The sequence below is a fragment of the Canis lupus genome, chromosome 33 (assembly GCF_048164855.1).
Source record: "Canis lupus baileyi chromosome 33, mCanLup2.hap1, whole genome shotgun sequence".
In the NCBI taxonomy this organism is placed as follows: domain Eukaryota; kingdom Metazoa; phylum Chordata; class Mammalia; order Carnivora; family Canidae; genus Canis; species Canis lupus.
Window position 1 is genome coordinate 17479347 of NC_132870.1, and position 24834 is coordinate 17504180.

At 34.1% G+C, this 24834-nt stretch overlaps 1 protein-coding gene across 32 annotated transcripts in view; it reads left to right on the forward strand.

Annotated features, from left to right (window-relative positions):
• PDLIM5 (PDZ and LIM domain 5) overlaps positions 1-24834 on the forward strand; it is a 211660-nt gene that overhangs the window by 132803 nt on the left and 54023 nt on the right. For 7 of the 32 annotated variants that reach the window (XM_072810246.1, XM_072810239.1, XM_072810245.1 and 4 more), the window contains 6 exons: positions 256-270; positions 2874-2891; positions 3173-3345; positions 3712-3748; positions 21908-22024; positions 24051-24188. In XM_072810246.1, the coding sequence (XP_072666347.1) occupies positions 256-270; positions 2874-2891; positions 3173-3345; positions 3712-3748; positions 21908-22024; positions 24051-24188 (498 nt within the window). Of the gene's footprint in view, positions 1-255; positions 271-2873; positions 2892-3172; positions 3346-3711; positions 3749-4307; positions 5419-21907; positions 22025-22229; positions 22315-24050; positions 24189-24834 lie in introns of those variants that run through there. The other 25 variants (XM_072810249.1, XM_072810243.1, XM_072810261.1 and 22 more) reach the window with 12 other exon arrangements.

Sequence of the window (24834 nt, forward strand, 5' to 3'; positions counted from 1 at the left end):
TCTGACTAACATTTGTTCATTTTTGTTTGTTTATGTTTATTTTGAAGCATGACGTTTGTGTAATATCTTCATGTGAATTCATTGTTTTGAATTTCATTATTTCATTTTTTGTTTTCTTCTTTTTTCTCTTCCTTTTCTCTTCTCCCCCTCTTTTTTTTTTTTTTTTTTGCCTCATATTTGTCCATTTTCCATTATCCTGGGAACATCAATGTCTTCTCTATTACATATTTTTTGTGTGTATTATTCCTCCTTCAGTAACCCTGGCACCGTGTAAGTACCTAATCAGTGCTTCCTTTTGTAATTTTCATCATTGTCTCTCTGTAACTTTCCATCTTGCTTTCAATTTAATACCACCAGCAAACCTGGTTAGTGTCTTCTTCATGCAAGAATTTTCAAATATGTTAAGGAACCTAGGAAACATGTTTTTCATGGTAGGGAACGTCATATAAATCAGTGGGTGTATTTTCCACTTCTGCAGTAGAAAAAAAATTAGTAAGCCGAACCTTCAAGAAGATAGATGAGTATTGTAGACAGGGTATACTTGAGTTAGAGACATAGTTTGGGCCTCTCTTGGTTAGTATTCTTTTTTTTTAATTTGAATAAAGTTGCTAATTGTGAATACCTATATTTTGAAATAAAGTATTTGCTTTTGATAGTTAAATTTATGTTCTAGCTCAAATATATTTTTTAAATGAAAACCATTGATATTACTCTCTTTTTAAATCATAGTCATCAGAGTTTAGAGTGTCAGAGCCAAAAAGCTAAGGTAAAAGTTTAGAAATTTCATATCACTTACCACAAAGCCTTTAAGCTGTGATGACTATCACAGAGTCTAAGGTGTACTGTGCTTTTTTGCAAGAATGTCATGGCTAAAAAGCATTCTTAAGTGGTGTCATTTTATTATTCCTAGTATACTTATTCTTAGCTTGCCACCACTGTTTTGTATTTTTACAGACCACACCTTTTATAGAAAATACAATAGTCTTATAGTTGAAATTGGCACCATTTAATTGTAAGCCAGATTCACTAATTATAGAGAAATTTAAACTTAAAGTTTGGTAGTTAAATATGAAGTTTTTCAAGTAATTGCATAAGATAAAGAGTTGTCTGTGTAGGAAATTATGTCTTCTAAGTGTAATGTGTTTATGAAGTAGTCTACGTATTCTAATATTTAAAATTCTCTTAAAAAGGGTTAAGTTTTTAGTAAAAGTAATTAGTAAAGTAATTAATAGTAAAATATTAGATATTTTACTTCTGTAATATTAAATTTTTACCATAAACTATAAATATCTTATGTATAAATATTATTTATTCTGTTCCTTATTTATTTTTAAGGATTTATTTTTTTGAGAAAAAAGAGTGCTCATGCACATGCATGGGGACAGGACAGAGGGAGAGAATCTCAAGCTGATTCCCTGCTGAGGATGGAGCCCCAGTGTGACTCAGTCTCACAACCCATAAGATTGTGACCTGAGCCTGAATCAAAACCAAGAGTCAGACACTTAACCATTGAGCCACTGAGATGCCCCTTATTCTGTTCTTTATATATGCGGATGACCCATAGTCTTAGAAAATGCATTACAAATAATGTTTTTAGTGATCATTAAAAAAACACATTATGTGATCATTACTATGCATTAGATACTTTGGGGAAAACACTTAACATATGTTATAAATCTTATTTATTCCTCAAAACAATTCTTTAAAGTAGATGCAATCCTCTTTTCTCAGATGGGTAAAATTGAGATTTGGAGTAGTTAAATGACTTGCATGAAACACACACTAAGTAAAGGATGTCATGCTTGAAACTACTACATGTCTGTTTTTTAAAGCCAGGGTTAATATTAATCCTATCATGTTCTTCACTGGGCAAAAACTCTTCTAGTATACTGAGACAGTTTTGGTAGTGTAGCTTATTAAAATGACAACAGTCCAGTGGCATTCTGATAGTGCTGTGATTTTCTAGCAATGAGTTACACCCAGGAGATGTTGCCACCCACATCTGATACTCTGAGCACTTTCTCTGCTTGGATCTTATGGCAATAGTATGCTGGTCCAGAGTTAGGCTCCTTTTTCTCTCCCGGAATTAGACTCATAGCTTCCAAAAGTTTGCATTTGTCTTGTTTTGGGGAGAGGTGGGAGAGAACTGAGTATTTGTTATGGTCAGTAGATCTTAGGCTGAAGTGTTAATATACATTATAAATTCCTTAATATTTCTTTGTTAACAGAAAAATGAACTCTTAGCAAACTCAGAGTTCAAATCCTTTTCACATAAATTATTTCATTTAATGCTTAGAACAATGCCACTTTATGTGTGGTACTCTCATTTTATAAATGAAAAAACAGGCTCAGTGAAGTTGACTTGTCCAAAATCACGGATCTGTGAAATCATTGAGCCAGGATTTATATCTTGGTGTTTTGATAAACATTTTATTGGTTTCTCATATACCACAGTTCTTATTTCCTACACAGTTGACCCTGTGACCCTAACTTTATTTAGGATGAGGGGTATCTATACACATGAATGAGAAAACCATAGAAAGTAACAGTTCTGACCTTTTTCAAAATTGCATTTGAAATTGCTGACTTAGCCTGTACTAAACCATCCTTAGTTCCTGAGTGTAGTGAAGATAGGTTTTTTCTAATTTTGTGAAAGACGATACATTTTGACAACATACCGATATTTAATAGTGGTTGTGAATATAGTCCATACCTGTATTTTGTTAGGCATAAGATAGAAGAACAATACAAGTAATTTCAAAAAATTTTTAAACCCCTGTGAGTTTTTCAATTCTCATTATTTTCCGTCTTACTCTTTTCCTTTTTTTTATGGTGGAATCTCTCTTCTGCTGCCTTCTTCTGTCAATTAAAAGGAAAACCCCACCCAAACGGTAAACTTTCTCTTGAATAGATACTTATATGTACTATTATTTTATGTAAGCATATAAATACTTTTTTTTTTTTTTACTAGTTTAAGAGAAAGCAAGTCTACTCTATTACAGAAGGATGCCTTTTTAAGAAAATTGAGACTAAGTTCACTTTCTTGGACAAGCAAAAGATATAAAAAAGAACATTGATATTAAGTGTATATATTATAAGTAATTTGGCAGAGGATATTTTATCCTTAATATAATATAAAATTTTTTAATTCTTTCCTTCCTTTTAATCCTAGCCCACCGAGAAAACACATTGTGGAGCGCAATACAGAGTTTTATCACATACCAACTCATAGTGATGCCAGCAAGAAGAGACTGATGGAGGACACTGAAGATTGGCGTCCAAGGACTGGAACGACTCAGTCTCGCTCTTTCCGGATCCTTGCCCAGATCACTGGGACTGAACATCGTAAGTGAATACCTAAGGATTTTAAGAATGTTCTTTGCCATAGAGAATAGCAATTAGACAGATGGGCAGTTATTGGAAAACAGTAATTTTCCTGAGTCAGTTTGCTCTTAAATTATGCCATGCATAATGTGGGTAATGTAAATAAGAAGCTAGCCCAGGAGAGTTGTATTGAAAAGTGTAGCAGTAGAAGCAGCAGCAGCAGTAGTACTTATTATAGTATGTAGCCAGTGACTGCAAGATATGGAATGTTTTTTAGTGGCTCTGTGCAGCTTGACCATATGGTATTAATTGGTACAGGTAATTACCTAAGTGATTTTTCAAGTTAAAAAAGTAAACTAATATTGGATATTGCTTATTATATTTCAGTGAAAGAATCGGACACTGAAAATACTAAGAAGGCAAAGTAAGTTGTCCATTTTTTTGGTACATTGAATGCTTTCCTTTCATGAATGGTCTCGGTTTGTTTTTTCACATTTTCAAGTGTAATGGTATGGCTTTTTGTTTTTGTAACTAGAAGCTAAGCATTTAACTTTGGTATCTTTTGTAGGACTTAACTGTGGGACTTAAAAAACGTACAGATTTTTATATTAATAGATATTATCTACATTTCACATAAGGTTAATTTTCTTTTGTAATTGAAATAAGTGGGCAGAAGAGTATATATGGGGATGCTTTTGCTAACACTACAGATCTCTGTGAATGAGTTTGTGTTGTCTTGTAGTAATTTTATTTTGGGCACAGAAATGGATGTTCCAGGAGGGCTCTATGGATTAATTTCTGTATTTTTAAAAATGTTCCACCCGTGAAATCTTTGCTATTAAGTACAATAGCTCAGTGAAATTAAGCTGTTCTAAAGCATGCTTTCTGCATGATGTACTAAGTGTAGAAACTTTCTCTTTCTTATGACTCTTCTATCACTTCTCTCTTCTTTTCTTTTCTTTTCTTTTTTTTTATTTCCACAGGGAAAAGATACCCCTTCACGTCTTTAGTCCCAAATACACAAAATTACGTGACTGGCACCATGAAGTTTCAGCACGTGCTCTTAACGTACAGTGATTTATGAGTCTTGCCCCCCAAGCAACCAGCATATACCTTTTCATTCACCTTTTCTTTTTTCCAACCTCATAGCAAAATCTGTATTAAATTTGCCTTACAAAAAAATAGAACCTTTTCTATACTTTTCTAACCATTTTCTGCTGTCATGAAAAAGAGGAAGATGAAATTGTTTTGTGCTAGTCAGTAGCTCACAAATATTAAATAAGAGAGCAAATTAAGAGACTCCAGTCTATTCAGTGGTTTTATATCTGTATCCTTTGTTATTAGGGTACTGATGTTGGAAAAGGAATTCTTTTTGTAAGTTGAATTTGGTTGGTTATGTGAAGCAGAGGTAGATGAGCAAATAATACCCTTGTCTAATTTGGAAAATATATCCTTTATGTTATTACATTTTGCAAGATTACTTTTAAATTCATTATTACATAATGTTCAAAGGGGGTTGTAAATTACCTTAAATAAACAAATATGAGGAGGCAAGATAAAACAGAGAAGACTTTATTAGAATAGAGTTTTTTGTAGATTTGGGTATTTTTTAAAGCAGGAACCATTTCAAGATGGCTATGAAGAGAAGGAGGCCCAGATTTGGCTTCTAAAAAGGAAAGAAGACAACTCTTCCCCTATTTGCGGTGGGGAAATTGAGTGTTCTTTTATTTGGTTAGCTTCAAAAATCCTATTTTCTATTGAAGGAAATCCTTCAAAACTGGTGGATGCTTTTAGGGTATAAACAACTTCAAGGCATTAACTAGTAAGAAATGGAAAAGATAATTTTGCTTTGTTTTTAAATGAACATAAAATAAATTATAAATGATTCTTTATGTGACATCAGAAATATACTGATATAAACTATTGTGTGTGGCTGCTGTTCCTAGGAAACTATATTTTGGGCAATATATGCAAGCTAATAATTTGACCAGATATGCTTTCTGTTTGTAATATAATGTATTATATATTAGTTCTAAATTCAATAAGTGCATTTTGAAGTTTGGAAAGTACTGTAATAAAGTTGCCTTTAACTTAGCTTTGTAATTGTTTTCTGTTTCTCTGAAGCTAGTAACAGTGTCATCCAAGACTTGTTACACTATCACTTGTGTAAAATAAATAATTCTCTTGACATTTCATTTGGAAAACATTTTTAATTTTGCAAGGCTACTAAAATGAGTGTAGAGTATGACAAAGCCTGTATATTTTTTTCCTGAATTATGTTATTTAACATAATATCTTATGTGAGTAACGTAAAAGATCAGACAGACTGTGGCACAACGTAGCGTTAGTCTTTGTGGAAAATGATTACTGAGGGATTTTGCCTATATTTGAGGCATTTTTTTTTTATTTAAGGCATTTTAAAAAAGATTTTATCTTATTTTAATTTTTTTATAAGTAAGCTCTACACCGAGTGTGAAGTTCAAACTCACAACCCTGAGATCAAGAGTCACATGTTCTACTGACTGAGCCACCCAGGAGCCCCAGTTTGAGGCATTTTTATTTTTCCAGGTTTTTTACACTTTGATGTCACTATAGACTAGGACAACTGCCTGATAATTTGGAGAAACATTAATTTCAGTTAGTGATTGATTACTATTTAAAACTTTTTACACAAAATCTATTTAAAAATAATTCTAGGATTTATCTATGCTCATTTCCACTATACTTCATAATACAGTAAAATCTTTCTTTTACTGTATCAGATACTGCTTGTGGTTTTATGATCTTGACATCAATCCATTATTAACTGGCCTCTGTAAGAAAATACACTTTCTTAGACCAGGCTTTCCCATACCTGATAAATCTCATTTATCTCAAAAGATGATATTTGAAAGTGCATGGAATCAAATTCTCATGAAAATAAATGGTAGGTTAGAGTAAACAAGATATTTCCCACCAACCACCAAATTTCTAGAGTAACTACGGAGTGGAGAGAGAGAGCTACTAAAATGAGAATTTTAGGTAAATAAAAGAATTTCTCCCTAATAAAGACCAGTGAACATGTATAGAACTTTATAACTTAACATAAGTACAGTTAAAAATAAGAATATAATACCTCCCTGATTAAAAATAAAGTATTTAATGTCTCATTGAAAGTGTACACTGAGATAAGTAGAATGATCCATATTTGAGTATGAGTATAAATGTTCAGCCTGAATCACAAAAGACATTCCATTTGACCCTATCAGAGGTTGAATTCTTACGTTCAATTAATCTTCTGGGACATCTTATATTCCTAGCTTAAAAGCTAGCCAAATATTGTAAAAGCTCCTTGCAAAAATATTATTATAAGTCTAGTGACCTAATTTATAGCTTATTTTTGTTTGTCTCTCTTATACAGACTTCTTTATTATAGGCTTGTTTTTAATGCAGAATTGAAAGTTAAGAATTTTCAACATTTTTACAAGGTTTTACCAGTTAGAAGATGGAAAGTCTCTCACAAAGTGAATATTTTTGTTACTTTGAAAAATATATTATTTGTGGAAACAGAAACACACTCATTTTGTCCATCCTTATACCCTTTAGGAAGAGAAGACTCATATAAAAATATGGTAGAGAGCCTATTTAATAAAAATTGTGATATTAAAAAAAATTGTGATATTAAGATAGTAACTGTCCCTTCTTTTATTCTGATTTATTCAGAGTTGTGGGTGAATTGATTTCCCCCGATGAAAAATTTAATAATTTTTGCATTTCTGATGTGTATTTAAAATCATCTAAATCACAAATACTCATGTATTGCCTGAGTTATTCTTTCACATGAAATAATTACTTAAATACCAGGTACAAATATGTACTAGGGGTTAAACAATGAGTAACAGATAAATATATAAACAAGGTGATTTGAGATAATTGTGTTACTAAGATAATAAATTAGTATAAAGGACATTTGGCTTAGACATGGAGGGATTACTTAAGTTGTGTGGACCTCTGAGGAGATGATCTTAATGCCATCACCTGAGAGAGGAAAGAGTCAGCCATGAGATGACTTGGGGTTACTGCTCAAGGCAGAAGAAACAAGTGTGGAAACCCTGAAGTAAAAAGGAGTGTGGCAAGTATACAGACCAGAAAGGGTAGTGTAGCCAAAGTATGGTATGTGACAGGAAGCATGCTGTAAAAATGTAATACATATACCCATAACTCATATTCCCCATATTATCCATAGCATTTTGAATGGGAAGTTGTCTTATATTTAACCACTTTCAAGAAAAATTTAACAATGAAGAACCAAAGAGGTTTATCAAAGTTTTATCAAAGCTAAATAAAGTACATTCACCTACTTAGTGTTGCTCTTGGCATAGTTACCAGTTCAATGCTTTTCCCACTAGACCCATTGAAGACTTAGGAAAAGGAAGCATTATTAGGGAGTATACGTTGGTATGTTGGTATGTTGGTAATGCATTTGTAGGGATCAGAATGCCCTGTAAAACAACATAAAGACATTTAAAAATAACACTTAAAATGTATAGAAACTAGACATATGATGCCTTATTCATAATTTAGTGAAGGCTTTGACAATTCAGTTCTGTCTATAAAAACATCAAGAATTCTTTGAACTCATTCCTTTTTGTTTATCCTATTGAAGAAAATTACTTAAAGCAAGTAAATATTTCCTTGCTCGTTCTCTCCAAAATAGACATCATTACTACAGAATAAGTAAGCAAGGAATGATAAATTTTTTTAAAAGATTTTATTTATTCACAGGATACACAGAGGGGCAGAGACATAGCAGAGGGAGAAGCAGGTTTCCTGTGGGGAGCCTGATGTGGAACTCAGTCCCAGGATCCCAGGATCACAACACAACCTGAACCAAAGGCAGAGATGCTCAACCACTGAGCCACCCAGTTGCCCCAGCAAGGAATGATAAATTCTGAGTTTGAGACTCAGATTTGTAACTCTAAAGTTTCTGCCCCTGACTTTCCCACTTTTTAAAGATAGGAATTTAGACTTAGTGGTGGACACTGTGAAGCCCCTCCAAATACCACCTCAGTAGAGTACTGATGCCTGTTGCTATGTTTGTGTATGTGTATGTGTGCGTGAGTGTGTGCATGCGCGCGCATGTAGGGGGCACATAGCCTTCACAGGTCAGTCCCTCCACATGTCACCTCAACAGCAGATGCCCTTTACTCCAAAGCCACAGCTTTGTGGAGGCTGTGCATATGCAGTGAGCTGACTGGAGGGGTATGGGGTTGAAATGAAAAGCCTAGTCATTTCAGCCTAGGTAGGGACAACCTGGGAGGGTCATTCTAGCTTTTGTTGATCTGGCTTGAACCTCAGTTGCATGAATTCTTCTTGTTTCTTCATCTTCCCTTCATTCTCTCGGTCTTTGTCACCTCTGATCCCGTCTTCTTGAATTTTCAACCCAGATTCTAAACAGCGTTTAGGGAAACCATTAAAATGAAAGATGAGGTTAGGGCAACCTACAAGGTGTATGGAGGTCAAAAAGAAGATACATGACTTATTTTTGCCTTAAGTAAAGGATGTTTATTTGGTGATTACATCAGAAGCATTCTAGGAGTAATGAGTTGGTAAAGCAATTTAGAAATCAAATACAGTCAAGATTATATGAATGAATCAGTGAAAAGCTTCAAAGTGGAAAATTAGGATGAACTCTGAGTAGATGTAATAAACTCTTGTAAATCACAAGCACTACTTAATATTATTATGATTTTGTATGTTAACACTTTTCCATATGCAGCATTTTAGAATAAAATATATTAGCCATTTAACCAGTCACTTAATACATTTTGTTTGAACACATCTACTGTTTTCTTCACATCCATAAAAGTTTACTTTCTATTTCCTCCTGGGGGAGATGTTGCTGCTGAGTAGCTTTTGGAAACATGTAGGCCAGGAGGATACCTGTATGTCTTGTAATGCTCTGAATCACTTCACAGAATGAAGTATGATCCTGCTCCAAATGCCCATGGTGTTCTAGTGAGAATGACTGGGCTGAAGGCAAATCCTCCCTCTTCCACGATTTTCTTATTCCTTTCTACAATTCCAACCATGTAGACTCACCCACAGTGTGCACCTCCATCTTCCACAGTGGCAATAATCTTACGTCTGAAGTAATATACTATATAATTTCTACTACTTCTTACCTAATTTGTATCATAGATATTTGTCTATATGTCATAAATTTTCAACTAGAGTATGGGCTCTTTGAAGACAAGAGTCTTAATATAATATAAATTAGAAGGAAAAGGCATTCTAACAGGCATAGTATTTCTTTCTGGATGCAGCTGTAACTGTAAATAAAGATCTATACATTCAATATATAAATGGGCATTTAATATAAATATATATATAAATACAATAAATACTTAAGTATACAGTATAAAAACATACGAATGGGCGCCTGTGTGGCTCAGTTGGTTAAGCATCTGCCTTTGGCTCAGGTCATGATCTCAGGGTCCCACATTGGGCTCTCTGCTCAGCGGGAGTCTGTTTCTCCCTCGCTCTCTCTGTGCTCATTCTCCCCCTCCCTCTCTCACTCTTGCTGTCTCTCAAATAAATAAATAAATAAGTCTTTAAGAAAAAGTAACATACAAGTGTAATTTGAAAGTAGATGTTAGGACTCTAAGATTCATCACTGGTGAACTGATTCTTCAGTTAGAAATACACTGTATTAGTCAGCTCAGGCTTCCACCTACATACCAAAACTAGGTAACTAGATAAATGACAAATTTATTTTCTAATAGTTCTAGAAGTTAGAAGTTCCAGACTAACGTGCTGTCAGGATAGCTTTCTGATAGGTCTTTTCTATCTGGCTTGCAGATGACCACCTTCTTAATGTGTCCTCACATGGCCTTTCCCCTATGGACACACAGAGAGAGCTCTGGTATCTCCCCTTTTTATAAGAATATCAGTCTTCTTAGATTAGGGTCTCTCTGTTATGACCTCATTTAACTTGAATTAACTTCTTATAAGCCTGTATCAAAATACTGTCACACTGGAGGGTTAGGTCTTCAACATATGAATTTTGAGGGGAAGCCATTCAGTCCATAATATATACCAGCGGCCTTTCTGTACTAATATCAGTTTGACAGAGTAGTATCTAAAAGTTATTCTTAAGGAGAGTCACTGACTTGGACTCAGTTAGAAGGATTGTTCATATTCTCTGTTGTGGTACCTCTTTTTCTCTTTTGGATAACAGGTGTTTGTCTCCATGGCCTATATCCCTAACTAGAGTATAAGTTCTTTGAACACAAGAATTTTGGTATCCTCATATTTGGCACTAGTTAGCACTAACTAATGGTTTCTAATTGCTTATCAATGAATATTTCTCCAGTTTCTTAATTGTTGAATTTTAGGGAAATTGTTAACAGCATAGTAAACAACTTTTAATTGAATATAAATTCAATAGAAGTCAAATTTTTATAAAAAGACATTAATATTTGTACAGTAGATAAAGTGGAACCATATCTAAATTGCTTTAAAGGAGAATTGTTGTGCTTTGGCAACCTAATTGGCAAAAGTGGTGATGCTTTCTTCCTGGTATTATCTGCTTGTTAAATGGCTGTGGAAGACACTTCTTCAAATTAAATGAAAAATTTGTTTCTTAATCCATCTTCCTTTGTGTTTTTGATCTGTTTCAACATGAATAGCTCAGTGACTCCTGTGATAATACAATACCTGACTAATTTTAGAAATGGGTATATGAAATGCTTAGATCTTTGATTAGAAAAACCAGTAGAAGGATGCCTGGGTCCCTTAGTGATTGAGTGTCTGCCTTAGGCTCAGGGAGTGATCCTGGGGTCCTGGGACCCAGTACTGCATCAGGTTCCCCACAGGGAGCCTGCTTCTCCCCCTGCCTATGTCTTTGCCTCTCCCTGTGTGTCTCTCACAAATGAATAAATAAAATCTTAAAAAAGAAAAACCAATGGAAATAATTTTATCATTCCTAAGGAAATGAAGAAGTTTGAAGAGTCTAGTCTACAACATTTGACTGAAAAGAAGCAATAGCTACATTATTAACACATATTAATAATGAAAAAGCTCATAATAGTATGTGATTTACCAGAGTAGAGAATTATGGGAGGCTATAGGAAATTTCATTGAAAGATAACTTTAAAAAAAAAAAAAAACCTATATACCTAAAATACATCATTGTGTCAGGCACCATACAATTTATCTTAAGTTAAAAGGTGATTTCTTGATCTCACCATTTCATTTTCTACTACATAGTAAAATATTTATTTAATAAGCAGTTTTAAAATTTTCACGCTTATATAGGTCCATATGAATAAGTAAAAAGCATTTTAGTTAGCAAAAAAATATATAAAATTATCATGATCAAAACACAGTTTTATCAATCTTCTTTCTCTCTTGTTCAAGTAATGATAGGTTCTTATTTTTCATATATTACGGTTAAGAATAATGTATGATATGGATTTCTAATTTTCAAAGACTTAAAATGCTCCTGAAGGGAGGAGTAACTGCCTCTCCCTTTGGTAGGAAAATAGTTCAAACTCTAGTCACCTTTTACATTACACAAAACTATAAGAGTAGTAGGGGGAAAAAGTTCTCTATGTGTAAGCTGTCTCATGGCACTAAGCAATGTCCACATACTTTCTAACTGAAGGTTGTCAAAACAGATTTTAAGATACTTCTTGAATAGAAACCTATCAACTTTGTGCATTCATTGAAAATTTAGAAAGCAGAAATTTCATAAATATTTCTAAACATACTCTTGTTATAGCAAGTTTTTAAAATATTTTAGTTTATTCACAGATGTTCCTGTAACCCACATAAAATAGTTTAATGAAGAAACAGTTTGCTGACCTGAGCCATGTCTTCTTTCAATTGCTATTTTTCAAATATGCTAGACTCTTGTTTATCCTTTTATAGACATGTGCCATTTTAATAAATTACCTAAAACTATTATTCTTCATAAGCTATGCAAAGAAATCAGGAATCATTCCTCAGTCTCATATTCCCACATATTTTTATGAAGTGTAAAAAGAAGGGAATTTGCTCAGAAATACACGACAGAAAGGCTTTCACAACAGAGTCTAATTTTAAAAAATAAAAATAACATCCAGATAGAATCTTAGCTGACACCATCATTACTGCAAAGTATGTGCATCAACCTAGAAAAAAGTCCGTAAGTCAAAAAAAATGGGTATGTAACCAAGCACTGGTTTTTGTCTATTGAAAATACGCAACATTTGTAATTTATTTTCATTTTCTGCTGGCGGAGTATAGTGTCCTATGCAAATACTGGTTTGGTGACCACTGTATAATGTAAAGATCGCCATCTATTGATCATAAGTAATTACTACATTTCAGTTCCTTGTGAGAATAGTACTTTAAAATCATTGAAGCAAAAAACATAATTCCTATCTACTCTCTGTATTTTCACACAGATTGTTCATTACTGTGGTTAACTATGGAAATACTTGTTTACTTTGCCCAAATTAATCTGGGAAAACTGCGTATAAGTATTTTTTAAAAATAAAAATCAGTTTTTGTAATATGCAAAAATTGACTTTCATAGTCCATATGCTCATTGTCAAAAGGTATAAACAAGCAAACAAAAGTTACCGGAACCCAGAGATAAATACTGAAGAAGTTTTGGATGGTTTACATTCTGGAGGAAATTAAAGTCCCAGATAGAAAGGGATCCTAGATGAGCTCTCAGTAGTCTTATTTTCCTCAGTGATTTGTAACCCAAGTATTTAGAGAACTTACAGATGAGATTTGGTAAGTAACACTATATGCATTTAAAAAAAAAATCCTGGAGAATGACAAAGAAAATAGAAGACTTGGAATAGGTAAACCTAGTACTGTTTTTCAAAGAAGAAAAAAAACTTCTAAACTGTAAACTAGTTTGAACTTAAGGTTACCTGGAAAAGAATCTAGAAGGTATTTTTAAAGCCTTGCTTGGTGAGAAAAGAACAGAATTGCCAAGACCTAGGAGTAAGTTCTCAAGAAACAAATCACACCCAGCTTAACACATTTTTGGTAAATTGGGGGAAATGTTAATTTTAAGAAGTCATCAAAGAAAGACTCTTAATATCCCATTGAATTTAATAATGAAATGAGGTTATGATTATCAAATTTTTAGATTAATAATAAGTTGAATTTAACCAAAGGATATTGTTTTAAAGGATCAATTAGTGACTTGGATGAGGACTTCTATAGTTTGCTTCCTAAATTTGTGGCTTTCCTGAAGTGGGGCGGTATGGTATATATGTTCCATAAGCAGAACATCCTTCAAACATATATTAGGAGTCTAGAAAAATGGACCAAATGTAGTAGGGAAAATAAAAAAAAATAATATGGTTATGTGTAGTTTGGGTCAAATAATTTTAGTCTTCTGGAACATATTTGGTGGTAGTGGTGTGGATAAAGTTAGCAAAAATAAATATAAAAAAATTAGAGATTTTAGAAAAAAGTAAGACAATATAAGTTAGCCATGTCATATGACTCTTGAAATTATAAGGCAAGCAATAGTTTGATTCTAAACTTGTAAAATCTCACCTAGCATATTATAATTAATCCTTGACATTAATATCTGACAATTATGTAGGTAATCCCAAGAAAATCAACTCAAAAATCATAGAACAGGGGATCCCTGGGTGGCTCAGCGGTTTAGCGCCTGCCTTTGGCCTAGGGCGTGATCCTGGAGTCCCGGGATCAAGTCCCACATCAGGCTTCCTGCATGGAGCCTGCTTCTCCCTCTGCCTATGTCTCTGCCTCTTTCTCCCTCTATGTCTATCATGAATAAATAAATAAAATCTTAAAAAAAAAAAAAAAAAAAAAAAAAAAAAAAAAAAATCATAGAACAGTTACGCTGTCTGGGTCAGAGGCATTTATATGAGTAATTGATTTCAGCTGGTAACAGGGGATAGTAGTTCCTTAACCGAAATCAATAGCTATGTTTTCTTTTTCCCCATTCTCCCTTAGTCTCCAGGTTTTAGTGATCCCTGCTCATGTTTATTGTATATGCATATAATAAATAAACCCAGAAAGTGCTTATGAAGTACAATGTGCTACTTGTAGATGTTGTTGTAGATGTTGTTGATGCTTGCTTTATAACAGAGGCAAGGTTCTGTCATGGATTTACAGTCTAGTGGAGCAGACATTCAATAAAAAAGCAAATAATATAGTTTTATGCTATGAGGTTATTCTATAAAGAAATAATATAGGACAATATAAGTATAATGAGGGGAGAGGAGGAATGAAGTCATTAGACATCAGTTAGGGGAAAAGAAGATCTTTGAGCTGTAGCATGAATGACCTGAAGGAGTTAACTATGCAATAACGCAGAAGATAGGCTCTCTAGGCAGAGGGAATAGCAAGTGCAAAGGTCCTGAGATAGGATTCACCTTGCTATGTTTAACGAACTGAAAGAATCCACTATGACTGAAGCATAGTAAATGAAGAAGAGAGTAATAAAAGATTATGTGAAGTAGTTAAGAGCCAGATCATTTTTTGCCTTGTAAGTTGTGTTAAGAGATTTAGATTCTTATCCCAATTAATTAGAAAACCCAATACAGGATTTTAATCATGAGAGTAACATCTGATATATATATTTTAAAAGATCTCTCTGAATATTATGTAAAATTGATTGTGGGGAAGAAATAATGAACACAGGAGATTAGTTATGTGTATTCCCTTAGCTTAGGCAAGAGATAAGAAGTTAAGCCAAGGAGGTACTGATGCAGAGGGAAGTAATTGGATGGGTTTGTTTTAGAGGAACTGCTGACAGTAGTCTAGAAATATTGAGGGGTAGGGGTTGATGGATAAGGAAATTCTCTGCTAAGAATCCATGAATTTGGTAAGAGTTAATTCAGTTGGTAAGAGTCAGTCAAATTGGTAAAGGTCAGTTCAGCAAAAAGTTATTAGAACCAAGATGTAGAGGGTGAATGAGTTACAAAAAAAGGAGATGCTTAACATCCAGATTTTAGAGGTACTGATGAACAAGTAAAAGTTATGAATTCTGGAGTGCATGGCTAAGATGTTCCAGGCCTGAAACTTTTTAGCCTTGGAGGAATTATCATTGAAGTGAAGAAGTCAAAGAATTTAGCAGTTAGATTATTCAGTGATTCAACATGCCAACACTGAAGTTATCAAGAACAACTGTTGGAATGTGGGTGAAGAAGAAGACAGTGACTTGGGGCCTGAAGTGCAAATAGTGGGTGAGGTAAAGGGAAGAAAAAGAGATAAGTGTATAATGGTATAACCTGAGGAATGAGCCTTGAGAGATTTGGGATTTTGAATGATCTAAGATGACTGATGTTAGAAGCAATATTGAGGAAGGCATTATCTCTGTACCAAGTGTATAAATGTACAAGGTATGAGAGAAAAGGAACTTCTTTTTGAAGGGACTGCACAGAAGATGCAGAACAATAGAAGATACAATAGACTAACAAGATTTATGCAGGCTGAGAAGGATGGGTAATTGATCAGATTAGGAGATATATAAAATACTAAAGAAACAAGAATCCAGGAGTGGATGACCCAAAGGGTTTGCACTTCTGATTGTGGCAGGTAAATGTATGGAGAGTATGATTAGTTTGATCCTCATGCTCTGTTAGAGGAAATTGGGCACTAGAATGTAAGCTCCACAGAGGCAGGAAATTAAAGTGGACAGTAGAATATGTGAGGATGCTTGGCATGAAGTGGAATCCAGATGTCATCATTGATTGAATGAGTAAATGCAGCAATTGAATGGGAGAACTCAGGATAATGTGTGATCCAGAAGATTTAGCTAGAGAGTGTGTGACCCTTCACTTTTGTTCCCTAATGTTGGTAGCATACTCAGTGGAGCATAAGATGCCTTGGTGGGATTCTCAAGACACCTTACTTCTCTAAGGACTCACAGTGTGTGGCTGTTGCATAGTAGGCATTCAGTCAGATTCATGTGTATTTTCAAACAGGTAGCAGATTGATGCAGTGTTGCTTATTAAATATTACATCTTTTTTATTCTGAATCTACTAATACCTTTATCATTTATAATTTTTCATATGTTAGGAGTACATTAATGCTGCAAAATGGCAGGTTTCTGCCCCATAGAGGAAGCTGTTTCTAGCTATTTGAAATCAATAATGGGAACTATCAAGAAGTTGATGATGCAGAGTGAGAGGGGCTACGATTAGCGATTAGTACCTAACTGTTACTGAAGGATGTAGGGGATTTATCAGGGGATTGTTCCAGATTATTTTAAAATTGGTGTTACCTTTAAAATCTTTATATTATATTGGGTTTTTAGAATATATATTTTATATGCTCAATCTTATCTTCAGATCGTATAGAAAAATTTCTCTAGAGGCTCATTTGGTTACACACGCATCTGCCTTCAGCTCAGGTCATGATCTCAGGGTCCTGGGATCAAGCCCCTCATTGGGCTCCCTGCTCAGCAGGGAATTTGCTTCTCCCTCTCCTTTTGCACCCACCCCTTCCCACCTGTGTGCGCTCATGCTCTTTCTCTCTTTCTTTCTCTCTTTCTCTGTCTCAAATAAATTTTTTAAAAAGAAAAATTTCTTTGAAAAGATCAAGGAGTACTGTAGAGTTAACCTAAGGAGTTCATATAATACTAAGGGGATTATTCAATAATAGTCCATTAGAGAAAGCAACAGTAGAGAAATATGTAAGAGTTAAGGCAGAATGTGAAAGGTATAAATAAAATAGACTATATATATATTGATAAAGAGCAGACTCTTCCCCTAACACAAGTAATAAGTTCCATTTGCATCAGAGATCTCTCTTATTCTTTCTCTCTTTTCCTTTAGTAAAGTGGAAACCACCAAGAAAAATAATGAGTCAGTCTTTTATCTTTGCTCTCACAAAAAGTAAATATAATTTTGGGTGGTATTTTCATGTTTGGTCATTTACTTAATAAGCTTCCCCATGTGTACAAAAGCAAGGATGCCCCTACTTGCTAAAATTTAAGTTCTCTATAAAGTGCCATCCATAATGTAGAATTATTAGCAGGCTTAAATAATCTTTTTAGGTTGCTGCAAGACAAAAGCTAATGAAATCAATTAATAAATTTAGCTTGTGACTAAGAGTGCCAGAAATTTCCAGCTGAAGTTTAGTTGATTTAATTTTCCAGAAGGGTAATCTCAGTTACAGGTGAATACACTCACCATTTTTATTGTCAAGAAGCCAGTGGAAGATACTCAGTTTTCCAAACTACTGGTCTCCTTGACTAAAATGAGTAGCTTTGCCAGTGAACCCTGAAAGCACAGAAGGCAGGCGTGATCCTCGTATATTCAATTTTCTGCTTAGCAGTATTATTCTGTGAATATTTGCTTTGTGGAAGAGAGAAAATTCAAAGGACAATTGTCATTTTACTCCTTTACCTGGTATAAAATACATATTTTAATATATTGAATTTCTCCTCTCATTGCCATGTGGGGATATAATAAGTCACTCTCCTTGGTTATTTTGTGATATTTATAAAGAAAGTGAGGAGGCAATGAAGTTTTTAGTTGGAAATTTGAAGGTTTTTTTTGCTGCAAAAGAAAGTTTCTGCATTCATTCGCAGTTACTTTAAAGATTAGCCTTTGTGACAAATTTACATAGTTTACATATAATCTCAATATGGATGAGCCAGATTAGCATTTTGAAATTGTGTTACTAATGGAGAACTTCCACATCCCACAATCAGGAATAGCCAGTAAAATGGTGCTAAAAACGCACAAGTGTGTAGAATTAAGGCATAGAAGACGGGAGAAAAGGAGTGGTCAGTTAGGTCTTATACCAAGACTAAGTAAAATGAGGGATGTACTCAAAAAGACAAACAGTATGATTCCACCTATATGAGATATTAAGGAAGTAAAATTCATCGAATAGAAAGTAGGATGGGGTTGCCAGGGAGTGGGCAATGGGGAAAAAGAGGAGTTGCTTAATGGGTGCAGTTTAAGATTTGCAAGATAAGAAAGTTTCGGAGGTCTGTTTCACAGCAGTGAATATACCTAATACTACTAAACCGTACACTTAAAAGTGGTTAAGATGGCAAGTTTTATATGTGTTTTTTACCACAATAAAAAGAAAATGAGGACTGCAAATCATCACTTGAATTTAGCCGCAAAGAGATCACTAGTGACTTTAGCAGGAATATGGTTTCATCAAAGTTGAAAGATGAGGCCCTCTTGAGCTGGCTGGCTGAAGAGCGACAGGCAGGTAAGGAAACACAGTATTTCTAGAGTAAAACTATTATTCCCTTTGGCTGTTAGTGGGGATAGGAAAATAGAAAGGGAAGGCAGTTTTTGTTTTGTTTTATATTTTTGGTGTTTTTTTTTTTTTTTTAAGAGAAACTATACTATAGTATTTTTTAATGAGAACCCAGAGCACGCAACGGAGAAGGAGAAGTAGAAAACGCAAAGGAGATAGATCAGTTGAGGCCCCAGAGGAAAAGGGAGGAGAGGCAGCCCACAGCATAAGAATCTTGCTTTTTTTTTTTTTTTTTTTTTTTTTGACAGTTGTCAGGCCTGAGGCATAGAAAAGAGAGTTCCATTCCCTGTTCCTATAGGATGGCAAATTGTTAGATGAGCAACCTCACACCTGCTTTGCCTGGACAGATTGCTAGCGTGGATCCCCGTTGGAAAGCGTAGAAAGACATAATTGCTGAGAAAGATAATACACAAATAGCTCTTTGTTCATTTTTTCCTGAGAAAAGCAGGCCAAAAGGCTGCAAGCTCAACTCTCCAGACATATCTGGGAAGGATAAAGTCTTCATACCTCTCTCTGGTAAGAAATAAACACTGACTTAAGTTAACAGAGAAAGCACAAAGTTTGGCTGCTGCAGAGGTGCTATTAATTAGAGCTTCTTACAATCCTAAAAGGAATAAATATTAGGGAATTACAGAATTAGATTAGATATTGATATCTGTTCTGTATTAAATGAAATAGTTTAAAATTTTCTTAAGTCTAGTATTTTTAGAGGTTGGCTAATAAGCAAAGGGATAGGTAATCAGTGTGTGTAACACACGGGAAACATGCCAAATGCATTTGTTTGGAAACGTGGAAATCTGGCTTTAGGAGGTATTTTATGAGTTATATGAACTTTATTTCCAAGTGGCACTCATTTTTCTAATCAACATAGTGCATGGAGGTATTGGAAGACTGAACTCCAGCTTATTCCCTTTTCCTACCTGTCCTTATAATATGTTTAGTATGTAGACATTAATAATTCTGTATAACTAAATTTTCTTTTTTTCTAGAATATTGATAACTATGTTGTTAAAGACATTTTTAAAGGTATTTTTGGAGGTCTAGTAATTTCTTAGAGGTTGATGATGTGTCCCTTCTTGCTTAGGCAGTAATATAGAACCTGTTTAACCTGAATTGCTATAGTCTGTAGAAGGTACAAATATTTTCTAAGAAATATATGTATATTGTGAGTGACTTCTGTATTTGAAAACAATGTTTCATTCATGCATTTATCCAACAAATATTTATTATTCACTTTATGGTAAGCACTTTGTTACACCTCATTTGTACCAGTAAATGTCATGGTCCCTGACCTCCTGGAGCTTCTAATTTAGTTGAGGGAGTCCAGCTTTAAACAACTAACCACACAAACTATTTGATTACATTAATGACAAATAAGTTTTGTGAAGAAAAGGTGCAGAGACTTTGAAAGAATATGATATGTGCAGCCTAGGGTGATTTGGGGAATTGTGGGGAGGCCTCCCGTTTAAACTGAAGGCAGGGACACCTCAGGGTGGCTCAGTGGTTGAGTGTCTGCCTTTGGCTCAGGTTGTGATCCTGGGATCCTGGGATCGAGTCCCACATTGGGCTCTCTGTAGGAAGCCTGCTTCTCCCTCTGCCTATGTCTCTGCCTCAAGGGCAGAAGGACACTTAGAATTAGCCCAATGAAGGTGTTTGGTAGAGATGTAGGCATACAAAATGAGAGAAGCAGACTATGCAGAGGTCTTGAGATGGGAAGAAACTTGGCCTGTTCAGGAAGAGATGGAAAACCAGATGGACTGAGCAAGCCAGAGAGAAAGAAGAGTTCCATAAGAAAAAGCTGGAGAGTAGGGAACCCAGGACCACAGTTGTCCTTAAAGCAGTGCTGGAAGTCTCAACAACAAGATCAGATTTGTATTAAAGTTTACTCTGGTGGCTGTGTGGAGAGGTTTTTCTCAAGACAGGGGTCAGCAAACTTTTTTTGTAAGGATCTAGATAGTAAATATGTTAGGTTTTGTGAGCCATAAGACCTGTCACAACTACTCATCTCTATGTGTAGTCTGAAAATAGCCATAAGACTTGTGTAAATGAACAAACCTGGTTGTGTTCCAAAAAGCTTGATTTAAAAGTTATTAACACTTTATGGCTGAAATTTGAATTTCATATAATTTTCATGTGTCATGAAATATTCTTCTTCTTTTCATTGTTAAGAAAACCATTTAAAACCGCTCTTAGTTCATAGGCCATACAAAACCAAATGGTGGGCTAAATTTGACCTGATGGTTAGGGTTTGCTGACCCCTGTTATAGGACTTACAGTTCTTATTCTTTTAACATTTTCTACTCTACCTCTTAAATGATATCTTAATTCTACCATGACAGTTTTCTTAAGTTGTCTGCCTTTTTTTTTTTTTTTTTCAATACTCTGGTAAAGGTCTGATCGGTGCTAAATAAGAAATGGGAATATGACTTCTACTTTTCTATTTCTTTATCTTAGTGTTACATTGTCTATTCTGAAAATCAGTATAACATGACTGATATATTTTATTTTTATCTGCAGAGTTTTTTTTTTTTTTTAATAGCGGGCAATTTTGTATTTCTCCTATTTACTTTTTCTTCCCAAAGTGTTATACTTGGTGCTTTCTTCTTTCAAAACTCACACTAAAGTTTTCAAATTTTTTTCACCTAGTGATAGTTCTAAAATTTAATTCTGGCATTCAGAAGAAAAAATAGTACAGACATCAGAGAAACAAAGTAAAAAGTAAAGCAACACAATTGCATGTAAACATTTGTTGTGGGACTGGATAAAATACTTTGTTTACATCAAGATAAACAACATCCATATTATTTCAGATCCGCAAACACAGCATTCTGACTTGAAAGGAGATTTTTAGTTGCTTTCTGGCAGATCACTATTCAGACAGCTGCCCCACAAGATGTTGGAAAGCATTATGTAGTGGAAATAACACAGGTAGACCAGGCTCAAATTCCATCTGACTCTTACTAGGTGTATGATATTGGACAGGTGAATTAATTTCTTAGAGCCTAACTTCCTGTAGCATGCAAAATACATAGTCCTTTGTATTGGACTATGCATGTGGAAATTTTCATCCACCTTTCTTCCCTCACATGAAGGTAGCCATGTTACAAAATTGGGGGAGGGGATAGCTTATATTTGGTGGTAGTGAGGGTATTGGTTTTGGTTTTAACCTTACTGTAATTATGAAGTAAAAAAACAACAAGAAAAAACCCCCAAAAAACTAGAGTATTTCCCAAAAGTAAACAGTGTACACCTAAAAGGGAGTATAGATGATAAATGTCTGTACTTTTCATTAATATTTCCTTTGCCTTGTTTATTTTGCCTCTGAAAACTTAGGTTTGACAGTTCTCTGGAAGACCTACCTAAGAGTGGACCTCACCCACCTGCAACTTCTCAGGTTTTACATTTTGGTAGCCAAGTAGCCACACTTTCTAAAGTAACTACGTGTTCTAGGTAGAGTTTTTTCCTTCTTGGTATGTCGAAATTGTAATGCCAGTGGTGAAATTAAATACTAAAACTGTTTGACTAAAAAGGAACAAATGATCATAGATTAAGAACTGACATCATTAATATGTAGACAAGAAACTTTGGCACTCAGCTGTGGAACACCGCTTTACACTGCTTTTATATATTTCTGTCTCTCTCTCTTTTTGTTCAGATTCAGAGTTCTAATATAACGTCAGGAAATCCATGCCTTCTCTTTATTCACTGTGATTTGGAAAATCATCTTTCTTGAGTTTGTTGTAAGTCTACTTTACTGAGTTGGAGCATTCACCCCAAAAAAAGGAGTGATAGAGATCATGCATTCCAAGTCCCTACATGTATTCTAAAAATATTCAGGTTACTTAAAAGATTTTGCAGGACTCCGCTGATGCTACATCCTTTTATGCTATTATTTGTGATACAATATAAGTTAATAAATTCACACAGTTTCCTTTTCTTTTTATAGGAGAAAGATAATTTAGCTGATTTATTTTTAGCTGACTTTTTTATAGTCTTAAGTTTCTATTTATTATTCACCATTATTTCCTCAAATAGTAGCCATTGCTTGAAAGGTGCAGAGTAATTGAGGAATTCAAAGTTGAATCCTTTGGTAACTTTATTCTTCCATATTGCATGACACTCATATTGCCCTGCTCTGCCACTGATAGCATCTTTCTTTTCTCTTTCCAGCCCTATTCTTTCTTTTCTAGCCATTCACAATGGTTACTAAAACATAGCCATACAGTTCAATTAAATTTTAGGCTTGCAAAAAAAACTATACTTATTTCTGTATGAGTTTTAAAAATGGCTTGCCACTGTTTCTTTAATATGCTTTCTAATGGTTTGTAAAATTATAGCCAAAGGAACTAGAAATAACAATTTATCAAATTCTTCTGAGAAGGAGAAAAGACTTATGTTCATACTCACAATTTCAGACATCCGAGTTCTCATTAACCTGGGTTGATTTTGGCACATAATTACTTTGTGTTGGAGGTGACCACCGTCACAAATTATGAAAAAAAAAATGGTCCTAGAATGGTAAGGATGTTTATTAATAACTTGTATGCATAAATGAGAAGAAACTATAGGTTTTATGCTGTACATTTTAGACTTTATTTTAACTTAATAAAAAAATTTCTCAAATTCAAGTTGGTAATTAACTTGAAAATCCTTACACTCCTAATGATGGAATGTTAATTCCTGTCCAGGTGTTTGACCTTTTCTAAAAGACCAAAGGAAAATATTTATTATTTTAAGTCATAAGAGTTCTGAAAATAGAATTTCATTTTTTGAGCATTTTTTGAGTCTTTATAGAGCTAACTGAAAATAGAAGTGTAGAATATCAGCAGAGAGGGTGTTTTAGTTACAGTCAGTTTAATTGCTGTTTATTTTAAAGGTGCTTTCCTTTCCCACATACATTTATTCTCAATATTTTAAAGTTATTTCTTGTTCTTTTTAATATGTATTGCTGCTTCTGCATAGGCAGTTGGTTGTACCTGCTTCTCCTGAAAGCACAAGTTTCATTAAAATGTCAGGCTCTGGATGTATATATCATCTCTAAGGTAAAGCTCTTTATGTAGATGGAGTCTTTTTAGAAAAATCGACATAACCTTCCTTTCTCTGATTACAGAAATTCAAACTTCATGTTTAGATTTATTTTCTACTTAGATGCAGACAAATCAATCTTCACATGTGTGTTACATGTTATTGATTTAACTTTAAATAGGATTAGAGACTGAAGTTAAATACATTCAAAAGCCATTATGTCTCAAAAATCAGTTTTATGGAGGATTATATATCAAATTTCAATCTCTGAGAGAAATCTTAGCAACAGTAAATAAACGACCTGAACTCTTATTATACTTCTGTATCATACCTTTATAATGTCTAAATATTAATATAAGATGGTTACTATCTTATCTGTATTATGCTGCCTCTTCTCACTTTGCTTTTTGTTCCTTTCCTCTTTTTTTCTTTCCCTTTGTATCAATTTAAGCAGCTCCACAAGAAATGTGGTGACAAGTTCTTTGGAAGGTTTTCGAAACTTTTCTACCTTCTGTTCTGCTAGATATAGTGCTGCAGTTCTTAGCAGTGCAGCTGCTACTGTGTCTGCTGTTCTTGCTGCGAAAACCAGGTAGAACTTTACGTACAATGTGTGTCTTGTGTGATTCCAACACTTTTCACTGCCTTACAAGTCCCCTCAAGGCAAGCATAACCATGTGAAAGAGTCACAGATCTATATGAGATCCTGATTGTGCTGTGGACATTTTACCTAAGTTGTTGACATATCCCACAATATTTATTACTGTTTTTTCTTTAAATCATCCTTTCATCTGTTTCCATTACTACCATTTATCCATGATACTTCTCGGTTACATGGATTATTGCATGTTGTGTACTTATTGAGTTTTGGGGTTTATCATTTTTAGTTTTTATATCTGAAACAGAATCAACTATCAATAGATATTTTAAGTTCCTATTGGTATTTTCTTCTCTCACAAACTGATTGTATTTGAGGGTAATCTAAAGTCTAACTATATCCCTACCCAAAAAAGAATAATAACTTTTTATTTTTGTGAGATTTTGTTTTTATATAATTTTTGGTAGTCTTTATAAAGCTTTATATACTTTCTAAAATATTGTCTTGACCAATTTTGGTGAAAATTTAGTCATTCTATATTAGTGAGTAAAATAATGAGTCATTATACATTAATGAGTAAATAATAGAATACTCAGATCTTCTTTTATTCTCTTTCTACTGCTTTGTTCTTCCTGCCTGT